This window comes from Mus musculus, chromosome 16, assembly GCF_000001635.26.
Source record: "Mus musculus strain C57BL/6J chromosome 16, GRCm38.p6 C57BL/6J".
NCBI classification, from domain to species: Eukaryota; Metazoa; Chordata; class Mammalia; order Rodentia; family Muridae; genus Mus; species Mus musculus.
Genome location: NC_000082.6, coordinates 4,930,621 through 4,941,414, shown reverse-complemented (window position 1 = coordinate 4,941,414; position 10,794 = coordinate 4,930,621). Strand labels below are relative to the sequence as shown.

The following is a 10,794-nucleotide window of genomic DNA, read 5'->3' as shown; positions in this document are numbered from 1 at the left end:
ATCACTTGACATGTATTCCTGCCTGACACCAGAAGACCCTAGTAACCCATGTGTGGTTACTTCTGCTCTGTATCCTTAGCTGTGGGGGTCACTCTTGCTCCAGGGTTTCTCCCCTGCTCTTGGATTGTTGCTAAGCCCTAAAGTGGAGCTGGCACACAGCCTTCCCAGTGTTTCTGCACCAGGCTATAGGACTGCCAGCAGTGGTGGTCCTGTCCCATGGTGGCACTTCTGTTGTCCTTCTGCACACTAGGCCTGTGCTTTCAGCTCCACCATCACCACAAGAGCTCAATTCAAGCTGCCACTGAGATTGGTTGCCCTCAGAGGCTGGCTGTGGTCTGGGGCCCAACCTCCACACACCTCAGAAAGATGTGGCCATGGCACTCAGAAGCAACATGAGCATCAGAGGAATGGCTTTATTATTGTCTTCTTCCTTCCTCAGCTTCACAGAGGCCCCCATGGGGAAAACAAAATCATGTGGGGCACAGCCATTCTGAAACCAAACCACAGTTCATACACCAAGAACAAAATCTAACAGAGAAATCCAACAAGCACCCAAATAAACATCTTGCCCCACGCTGGGTCAGGCTCTGGGCTAAGGGAAAGAAGGGTTGGTCTAACGTGGGTCATCTCTGTTGGGCAAAACCCATGACCAGTCCAGGATCTGTGTTCCAACCAAGTGGTTGCCTTCGAAGAATGGGCTCTAGCTGGGACTCCACTAGTCATGAACAGACTCGCACAGGACAGTTTGAGCCCTGGGATGGGTGAGAGCATCTTCAGCTTGAAAAGTTAGGCCCAGGCCCACCCCCACTGACCAACCTGAGAGTGTAGCTAGGTCCCAGGGACTGCTTGGGACAGTAATGATGAACAGCTGCCTGCATGTCCCTTGCAGTCAGAAGGGATGCAAAAGCAAACACACTAGAAGGCACGCGTCTCGGGAATTCCAGGGCCTGTGGGCAGAGACAGCCAAGGGAGGGCAGGGACCTGCACAAGAAGCACCTCAGGATGAGGGCGGGAGCAGCTTTTCTAGAGCCTTCTTCTGCTTCTCTGTTGCTGAGGCCAAGGCCTCGGCCAGCTTTTCCGAGGGCATCATGTTGAGTACCTTAAGGGCAAATAGAAGTTGATATTTGGCAGTGCTGACGAAGGCGTTGCTCAGAAAGTTAGGAAAGCCGCCTACTCGATCCTTCTGTGTGTACAGTGGGACCCGTACAAGGCCCAGGACCTGTGGGACAGAGGGCATGAGTGGGGCTGGGCTCTTCTTGTAGAGGCAGGACCCTGGCAGAGATGCCTGTCAGCCACCAGTTTGCCAAAGAAACAGGGGAGACCCAGGCAGGGTCTGGCCAGGCCAGGCTGGTGGCAGTAAAGTGCCTTCTCTCCAAGTTCCAAGGTCAATCCTATGCACTCCCCACCCTGTCTGGCAGCAACCCCCATGATCCCTGGTTTCACTCCATGCCCCTTAGACCACAGAATCTACAAATCCCCCAATTTCCTCTCAGGAGATAATCCCAAACACTGCATGCAACCCGGTCTTTTTGGTCTCAATTTCCCAAGCAGGCCCTGTTCATCCCTTCCAGTGACCCCAAGCCCCACTCCCAGGATTGACAATGGCAGACAAGGCAAATGAAAACAGCCCATGATCCAGATCCCAAGTCCCTTTTCCCACCCAGCATAGCCAGGGTGAGGACCCTGAGGGGTACTTGTTACCCAAGGTGCCTTCTGTGGTGCCAGAGCCAAACCTCAGGAGTGGGAATGGGGGCGGGCCCCAGGCAGTAGCCCCACCTCCAGACCGTGGTCCCGTGAGTGCACAGCGCTGATCTCCACAGCATGCAGTTGTTCCAATGTCAGCTGCCGTGCGTACAGATGTGCCACCACACGGTGTGGACCCTCAGTCAGGTGTGAACTCAGGTAATCAGCTTCGGTAAGGCGTAGGCCGCCCAGGCCCAGGCCCAGCACCCGATTCAAGCCATCCTCCAGCGACCAGAAGCGCCGGTCCACGAAACCCCCGGGAAAGCCTAGCAGCCCGTCGAAGCGCATCTGCATCTGCAAGGTAAGCTTGGTCAGGACGTGGGGTCCACTGGGCGTCCCAAGCCTGTATCCGCCCTGCTTGCCCGCCCAGCTCCTCACCAGCACTGAGAAACGCATGGGGATACGTCCGAAAAGCTGCCCGGGGTTGGCGGCGTATAGCATGGCGTGGCATGAATGACTCCAGCCGGGCCCCAAGCGCATTGCTTCCTCCCGACTGATCTGTTTCAGCTCCGGAACCGTCGTGGTCGACATCTTGATGTGCTCCAGGCCCACTGCCCAAACGAGCATGCGCGACCCCGCCCACAACACCAGACCCAATCCTCGTGCTTCCACGTGCATAAAGCCCGCCTCCACCAGTCCTGTGCTTCTGGGGTTGAACCCAGGAAAGACCCTGGCGGAGGCGGGGTGGGGTGGGGGTGGAGTTATGTAGTTCGCCACCCTCCAAGTTGCAGAGGAGACCCCACAACCACCAGAAAACTACAGCTACCAAGACGCACCGCACGGAGACCAGGTTGTCCTAAGCAGGTAGGTACACTGATTATCAAGACGTGTCAGTCTCCAGTCCCGAACATCCCTGAGAGGGCATCTGAAGTCTCAATATCCACCTCATCCATGAGGGGGCTGGTTTTCCCCTGAGCTTCACCCAGAGCTTGTGGCTCCACTGCCTATGAAATCATGCCTTAAAAAACTTAAATGTCTAAGTGACTCCAGCTCAAGTGACAGGGGACCTAAGCCTTACTTATGCTTTGCCCCTCTCTGGCACATTGATTAATGTTCAGTAAACATCACAGGAGTTGGGATGGGTATAAGAACTAGGACCACCTGCCCACCTAGAGGCTAAGATTCATCAATTGCCCAGTGGAGGTGAGCCAAATTCCAAGTCCAGTTTCAGACACAGCAAGCAACAAAATAGCAATAAACCATTGTCTATGTTTGGAGGGGGCACTCACTGCCCCTCTCACACAAGCAAATGAAGGCAGCAACAAAACCTGTCAGGAGTTCTGCCAGAAACCACTCTAGTGTCCTGTCACTACACCAAAAGCCAACAATGCTGCTGCCTACATAGTGCTGTGCCAGAACAAAGGCACACATAGAATATTGCTGCATGATTTTATTACTATAAATATACAGTAAAAATGAACCCAAACTAGCCAATCAGAGTACATCAGATGATAGTACATGTGAGTCTGAGACAGGTAAGTGTGTAGGCTGCACCCCATCTTTCAAAGTACTGGCACCAGTGCCACGGCCAGAGGCCAGGATGTTGGCAGGTGAGAAGTGGGGGAGTGAGCATGCACATGCTGACATGTGTGCACATATGTGCATTCAGCAAGAGAGAGAGATGGATGTGCAGAGCTGTGCTAGGAAGGAGCAGGGTTAGAGTCAGAGCTCGAGCAGCCCTGAGCCTAAAGGGGTCTCCATGCACTGCTACAGGCTGTCACCTGGGTGAGTGGCAGGGCAGTTCCTTAAGCTGAGGTCCCTCTACCAACCCACCAGGGAGCTGCACTGCCTGGGGCACCTCTGCTCTGGGGCCACTCATGGGCCACTTCTGCCTTGGAAACAAAGTATCACTAGGAGCCTGCTTCTAGGTGGGCTCTGACAGGAGCCTTAGACAATCAATCAGTAAGAAGCTTACAGGCCAGGTAACTGGCAACGGATCTGCTATGGAAGCTGCTCAGGCTCCTCCCTGGCAGGTGGTGGGCAGTGCTGCCCTGCAAGCACAAACCGCCACCTTGGCAGCGGGTGAGGATGTGAGTGAAGCAGGACCTGTGCGGGGGAACTGGACATTGACCACTGCTAAGGACTGTGGTGTTAACAGTCTGACTACCCAGGCCTTGCCCACAGCTGCCAGGGACCACTAGTAGGTAATAGAGCAGAGCAGGAGGGGATCTGGACGCTCCGAGGAGGGTCACCCATGGTCAGGACATCTGTAAGGTGTCAGCCTGTGACAGCAGCAGTGACAGCCTGGCTGCCTTGGGGTCACACATGAGAGGCAGACAGGCACTGTTTCCTTCATCAACTGTAACCTGGACTGCCCACCTTCCAGAACATTCCATGGGTAGATTCTCTTATGCTGGTTTGCTAAGTGCTCAAAGCATTAGCTTTGACAGTTGGGGAGAGTCCTTCTAGGGCACGTGGCCCATGGAGACAGTTGTTGTCCTTCATCTTGTACCATTTACAAATATATTGACCGTAAAAAAAGGAGGGTGTGTGGAGGAACAACCCACTGTGCAATTTGATCAAGGTTCACTGTGGACCCTCAAATCCCAGTGGCCACATGAGGCGTGCAGACAAGAGAGGCCAGGGTCTCGCTGGGGTCCAGGGAAGCCTCCTGGCAATGTTTGGGATGCTGAGGGCTCTGTGTTGCCCGCTAAGCCAGACTTTCAGAATGGGGTCAGCTCAGCAACTCCAGGCTCAGGACTAGAGCCACTCAGCAGAGGCCAGGGGGAGCTGGTGGTGCCAAGGCTGTGTGGCGTCTCCATGGAGGTGGACCATCCTGTAGGTGGGAGCAGAGGAAGGAGGGGTCATGATTGACTGGTGGTCTTGCATCTGTTCATCAAACCAGAACCTCATAGGGGCAGGACCACCTAGCACCCTCCACCCCATAACCCAGGTACATACCATCTGGCAGGAATAGCAGATGTGATCTCATAGAAACCTAGGGACCCTTGAGTCCTAGCCAGTGAGTTCCATCTGTCCTCCATACCTGGGACAGATCACCCCTCGGTACCAGGCAGTAGAGCTGCTGCACGCACAGGGTAGCTGTGGGATACTGACCACTGGGTCTCCTATCCTTGACTACATTTCCTAGATCTCAGAAGTACAAGTCAAGCCACAAGCTTTACACTGGGTTAGCTGGAGTTCAGCCAACTCCAGCACAGGAAAGGGAGCAGGAGGAACAAAGAAGCTGGTACTTGGGCAGCCTGGACAAGAAGCTCCACTAGAGAAGCAGGCCTGGGCCCGTCTGTCTTCCACAGAGGCCTCTCTGCTCAGTTCCAGATGTCAGCACGATGGTGCAGTGTAGCATTATCCCAGGGGGAGTTTTGGAGACACAGACAACTCCAGTTCTACCCTCTGCTTTAGGAGCTATAGCTTCAGGAAAGGCAACCTATGACACAGTCCTCATCTGTGACCGAAGTTCCAACCTAAGCCCAACACAGCTTCCCCTTCCTCCCACAGAAGCCATAAATAGCAGTGTTGTTGTTTCAGGAGCGCAGCTCAAGAGGGACAGCAAGTTCTGAGAAACCATGAACCGACTAAAACCAAAGCAGCAGCACCAGGCCTGGCTCCCTGGCTCATGGGAGAGGGCTACCGCCAAGAAGTCTCACCAACTAGGCACTTCCCAGACAGGCTGTGTGAACCTGGCTGCGATGGTGCCATCCTGGGGAAGCCTAATAGGGAAGGCTGCTAGCCCCTCTGGAAGAACCTTAAGAAGAAAGAAGAGTCCCCGCTTGCCAGCTTAGTTTTCACGGATGCTTCTGTAACAATCTGAGCTACTCTGTGGCCATGCATCTCTCTCCAACCTCACTGGTCCCTAAGAGTGTGCATGCGTGTGTGCACGTGTGCGTGTGTGTGTGGTGTGTGTGTGTGCGTGTGTATGCATGTGTGTGTGTGCGCGCACGCGTGTGCATGTGTGTGTGGTGTGTGTGCGTGCGTGTGTATGCGTGTGTGTGTGCGCGCATGTGCATGTGTGGTGTGTGTGCGTGCGTGTGTATGCGCGTGTGTGTGTGTGTGTGCGCGTGTGCATGTGTGTGTGGTGTGTGTGTGTGTGCATGTGCACGTGTGCATGTGTGTGTGGTGTGTGCGTGCGTGTGTATGCGTGTGTGCGCGCGTGTGCATGTGTGTGTGTGTGCGTGTGTGCGCACGTGTGCATGTGTGTGTGGTGTGTGTGTGTGTGTGTGCATGTGCACGTGTTCGTGTGTGTGTGTGCATGTGCACGTGTGCGTGTGTGTGTGTGTGGTGTGTCAGGTTTCAGAGACAGGATGAACAGGTTCCCAGTGGCAATGATGGTCTCAAGACAGAAAGCTGAGCAGTCCACAAGAGAGCTGCATACCAGGACAGGGGACAGAGGACACAGTGACAAGTGAAGGAGGCGTGGCGAATGTCCTCTGCACAGCAATTGAAAGGCTTTTGTTTTGTTGTTTCGTTTCGTTTTTTAAACCAGAGACAGGGTTTCTCTGTGTAGCCCTGGCTATCTATCCTGTAACAACTCCCTCTCTAGACCATGATGTCCTGGAACTCAGGAGATCTGCTTGCTTCCGCCTCCTGAGTGCTGGGATTGAAGGCATGTACCACCATGTCTGGCATTTTATTTTTTTAATGTTTTATTCTCATTTTAAGTATGAGTCTTGCCTGCATGTATCTCTGTGCAGAAGTTGCATGTTTGGTGCCCACAAAGGCCAGAACAGAGTGTCCAATCCTTTGGAACTGGGTTGTTGGCTGCCATGTGGGTACTAGGAATCAAATCAGGGTCTTCTGGGGAGGAGCCAGTGCTCTTAACCACTGAACCTTCACTCCAGCCCTCCAGGACACAACAGACTGAAACATTGATGGGAGCAGGTGATCTAGGGCCTCCCGTGACTGGTGCAGATCTGAACTACTGCTTAAAGCCACAACCACAGCTGAGGCAGGAAGAATGTATATTATAAGTATGTTTGGGCTTCAGACCAAGTTCAAGGCCAGCCTGGGGGACTTTGTAAAATAAGACCCTGACTCAAAAAGTAAAGAGGCCTGGGAATATAGTTCAATGGTAGAGTGCCTACCTAGGTTCAATCCCCAGTACTGAATTTTGTTTTTTAAAACTATAGTTAGACTACTGTGTGCAGGTCCCAGGACATTGCTGCACATGTTCCTAGGGCTCCCTGACTCTCCAACTCCTTCCTCCTACTAGGGATAGTAACTCCACAGCCTGAGTTGAGTTACTGCTCAAGGGACCCTATGTTATCACTTTAGAAGAGCCTGGATGGACAACTGTCCAGGTAGTAGACCCTCTGGCTCCAAAGTCAGGAATGGCAGGAATGGCAGACACAAAAGTGCAGCAACCATCAGTGGCTCTGGACTCTGAATCCAGAAAGCACCCCTCGGGGGATTGGGCTCTTCTCTGCAGATCTACCCAGCCAAGCCACCAAAAGTGTGGAGGAAAGGTCACGTACCAGCTTACTCCTCTATACCAACAGAGCACGACTCAGGACCCAGGGCTGTGCAGAGAGGAGGGAGAGATAGATGGAGCTCAGTTAGCAGAAAGTCATGAACTTTAGGGTCAGGGGTGGGAACTATCTAGAAACAGACTATCCAAACATCACCTGCTGCAACAAGAACCACCAGGATAGATCCTGGACACCTTTCTAACCAAGAGAGAGACGTGTGTATGTGTGACAGTAACAGGCATAGCTCCTCTACAGGCTACTGGACCACGGAAAGAACCTAGCAGAGTCCTCTGTTTCATGGATTTCTCCCAGTCTTGTTCTTTCCATCTGCAGAGGACCTGAATTCAATGAATTCAGCTACATCCCGAGGCTAGTATTGCTACTGTCAGAAAGTAAAGACACCAACTACCTGTATATTCCTTACAAAGATAAAAGATATGCAGCCTTCTCAGACAAAAGCCAGCAGAAGAGATAGTGCCATTATATAAGTGAGGAAGAAACACATGCAGGGACTGCCACATGACCCTTCCACCACCCTCCAGAGGTGCTCCAACAGGATGTGCAGAGATAGCAGTCTGGACTACTGTCAATGGAGTAAGCCTCTATAATGAATGGTTCTTCGAGTGAAGCAGTTCCTGTGCAGAACTGGCCAAGACTAGCTCTTCTGCAACGACCCTGCCTCTTCTATAACTCTACAGCTGACTATCTCCCACTTACTTAGTGGACTTAAACAAGGCCTAAGACCCTTGCCTACCTACAGTTGTCTCTGTGGCTAGTCCTAATGTGGTACAGGCCACAACAGGGATTAAATAAATAGTCTATGCTGGATAGTGAAAGTGCCCTTAGGGCCATCTGCATGAGCAAAGCTCTACTGGGGCTCAAGGTCCAGGGACCTCTCCTGACTTCCTGCTTAGCCAAATTAACAATAACAATCGATCTCTGAGATGTTCCCAAGAACATACTAGAATTGTGTCCTTATAGAATGTGCTGGTTCTAAACATACTTCTCCTATGGGTTTGTGTTGGATAGGCCACAGCGATCTACTAAGACAACCCATAGCTGCTCTCCCACACTTGATGACCTGATGACCCCTGTGTCCTTGACAGCCTCTGTATATAGGTCACTTCACATCCAGAAGACAGGGGCAGATGGAGGCCCTTTCTGCCAAAGGATGTCACAATCCACCAATACCAAGAGGCCCTGAAACGTGAGCAAGGCTGGCCTCAGGGCCAAGCAGGAGCAAAGGAGCTTCCCTGCTATTTGGGTGCAGCAGTTTCCTTAAGTAGCTACTTTTAAGAAGGTGTAGGTACTTAGAAGTTGTAGTGGCTGTTTTTCCAAATTCCCAAATACCAGAGCTATTGTACGTCTGAGAGACCCACTTCTACCCCAGATTTGGAGCCCCCAGTGTGAAGCTGCAGACTTCATCCCAGCAGAACAGAGGAGGAGCTAAGCAACAGCCTCAAGCTCCGGGCTCACTGCCAGTGGCCCAACCATGCACCCTACACTTAGCCCTCTGGCCTGACTGGGAATGTGCTGCTGGGCATCTAGACAGTAGCCTAGGTCAGCTCCAGGCAAACATCTCTCTGGCAAGGACCACAGAGGAAGAAAGAATGCAATCTCAACAGAACTAGACTGGCTTCCCGGGGCCCCTGCAGGGAGCAGCCAGAGAACGGACTTTGTCCTTTTGCAAGCATCTTGTCCTGTCTTCCTCAGGCAAAGTCCACCAGGGTGGGTAAGAACCCTAGGGCCAGTAGGAAGCCAGAAGGGAGACTAAGCTGGGCCTGACCCCTGCTGGGGATTAGCAGAGTAGAGTTTAGAGCCAGAGAGGACCTGGGCTCTGAAAGGGTACACTAGGTCTCAGAGATTCCTCCTGTCCTTTTCCTCCTGTCCCCTCAGAGACAGAGGAAGGCTCTGCCCAAATGTTAACACAAGACTTAGTGCTGTTACCTGGTAGGTAGATGTCAGCAGGAGGGACTGGCTGGCTGCAACCATGATGCTGCGGACTGCCATCTTGCAGGACATCATCAATAGAGGGTACTCGGCTCCCTGCAGCAGGCAGTGAAGTGAAATTAGGACACTCAGGTAGGGACAGGTCCTTGTGGTCCACTCTGACTTCATAAACTCCATAGACCACGATGGCAGGCGTATGCATAAGGTGAGAAGTTTTGTTTCTTTTGTTTCAAAACCTTCAGCTGAGCAGTCAGGCATGGCCCCATTACCCCATGTGCTGGTGAGCTGCAGGGCAGCCTTCTGGAGCAGCCCTGAGGGCCATGCCTAGTTTTGCCTCACCCAAGTTCTTAACAATTTGAACCCGCATTCCTAATCCCTGTATACTTTTCTGCCTAGGTAAAGAGCCGGCATAGTGGGAGGAACCCAGGCCCTAGGTGGGAAGCTGAGGCCCTGCCTGAGGCAGAGAATAGAACTACAAGGCCAGGCTAGGAAGGCTGAAGTGACCATGTGGCTCTTAGAGGGTACCACCCCACTACACCGAGGGTCAGCCTCCCGCAGATGGGCCTCTTATGAGAGGACCTCTCAGCAGGATGTAGGGTACAATAGAGCAGCAGTTACATGGGGGGTGGGAGGCACAATATCATTCTGTGGGCCTCACTGCCTCTAACAAACATGTTAGAGCCATGTCTGAGTCAAGTGGCCTTGGGCCTCTCCTAGATGCCAGCCCTGACTCTTGCTTTACTTTTCTGTTCAGCAGTAACATGGCAAGGACTAAGCAGAGGCAGACTTGAGGGGGCTCCTTACCACCCAACATGGCCGGCAAGGAGAATGGGGGACCCCAAGCCTCCTAGGCTACCCATTAAGCCCTCCAGTATAGGGAGGTAAGGAGGTATCAGCTGCCCTCAACTCATCAGGAAGACACAGCCAGAAATTCCAAAAACCATCACAACAAATGGCTCCCACACACAGGCGGAGCTTCCAGCACATCCTGTGCTGTCCTGTATCACAGCGCCCTTACCATCTCTGCACATCGATTGTCCAGGTTCCTGACGGCATGAGTTGGGGTGGGAGGTGTGTATCCCTAGCCAGGACCCAAAGCTTGCCAAGGGCTCAGGGTTGGACCTGGGAGAAGTGGCTCACCTTGCTTTAGGGACGGCTCATCTCCCTCCTCTGTTCCGAAACTCTAGAAGACAAAGAGGAAAGGCCTTTGATGCAGATGTCCTCGGGTCAAAACGGCCAAATCACTGAGACTAAGCTAAGGGCAGTGGGCAGCAGATGCCACAGGGATGCAAAGATGTCACTGGAAGCTACGCTTCACATGTTGGCGAGCCTATAAGCTTCAAAGTGACTCCACCACAAGGCACCGCAGCCGGGTCAGGGACACTGCTTGTCTGGCTGTGTATCCGTGCGGCACTGCCTCGAGAGCTGGGGAGAGGTCAGGATCAGGGAGGGAGGCCTGGGTGAGGTGGCCAGGGCCTCACCTCAGGGGAGCTGCTCTCCCGCAGTACCAGCTCCACACCGCTCGGTGGGAGAGGAGCATCCGAGTCCTCTGAGAGCTTCTCCTCGTCCTCCTCATGGATGGGGAATGATGGAGACCGCAGGGTGCTGGGGAGAGGAAGGAAGCAGGGCTGTAGGACAACTGGATGGGAGTGCAGTTCTACAAAAGCCACAGGGG

General features: G+C 53.1%; 2 protein-coding genes and 1 long non-coding RNA gene across 12 annotated transcripts in view; 1 reads left to right on the top strand and 2 right to left on the bottom strand.

Annotated features, from left to right (window-relative positions):
* Positions 1-386: 386 nt before the first annotated feature.
* Nudt16l1 (nudix (nucleoside diphosphate linked moiety X)-type motif 16-like 1) lies at positions 387-2,304 on the bottom strand. Of its 2 annotated transcripts, none has more exons than NM_001316715.1 (3): positions 2,122-2,304; positions 1,702-2,037; positions 387-1,219 (listed from the first exon to the last, which is right to left on the bottom strand). In NM_001316715.1, exons 1-2 carry the CDS (start codon positions 2,272-2,274, stop codon positions 1,735-1,737), a joined length of 456 nt encoding a protein of 151 aa, NP_001303644.1. In that variant the 5' UTR covers positions 2,275-2,304; the 3' UTR covers positions 387-1,219; positions 1,702-1,734. The 2 variants fall into 2 exon arrangements, with proteins under 2 accessions (NP_001303644.1, NP_080115.1); NM_025839.4 differs by having other exon boundaries at positions 1,777-2,037.
* On the top strand, positions 1,830-6,251 carry Gm16861 (predicted gene, 16861). Its single transcript, NR_037666.1, has 3 exons — positions 1,830-2,044; positions 2,251-2,547; positions 5,233-6,251. It is a non-coding gene; the product is annotated as a predicted gene, 16861 (long non-coding RNA).
* Positions 3,119-10,794, bottom strand: part of Mgrn1 (mahogunin, ring finger 1) — a 52,197-nt gene continuing 44,521 nt past the window's right edge. For 4 of the 9 annotated variants that reach the window (NM_001252437.1, NM_001357062.1, NM_029657.4 and 1 more), the window contains 5 exons: positions 10,601-10,724; positions 10,260-10,302; positions 9,117-9,215; positions 7,176-7,220; positions 3,119-4,519 (listed from right to left, as the gene is read on the bottom strand). In NM_001252437.1, coding sequence (NP_001239366.1) covers positions 7,180-7,220; positions 9,117-9,215; positions 10,260-10,302; positions 10,601-10,724 — 307 coding nt within the window. In that variant the 3' untranslated portion in view covers positions 3,119-4,519; positions 7,176-7,179. Of the gene's footprint in view, positions 4,520-6,324; positions 7,221-9,116; positions 9,216-10,259; positions 10,303-10,600; positions 10,725-10,794 lie in introns of those variants that run through there. The other 5 variants (NR_166412.1, NM_001357061.1, NM_001379013.1 and 2 more) reach the window with 2 other exon arrangements.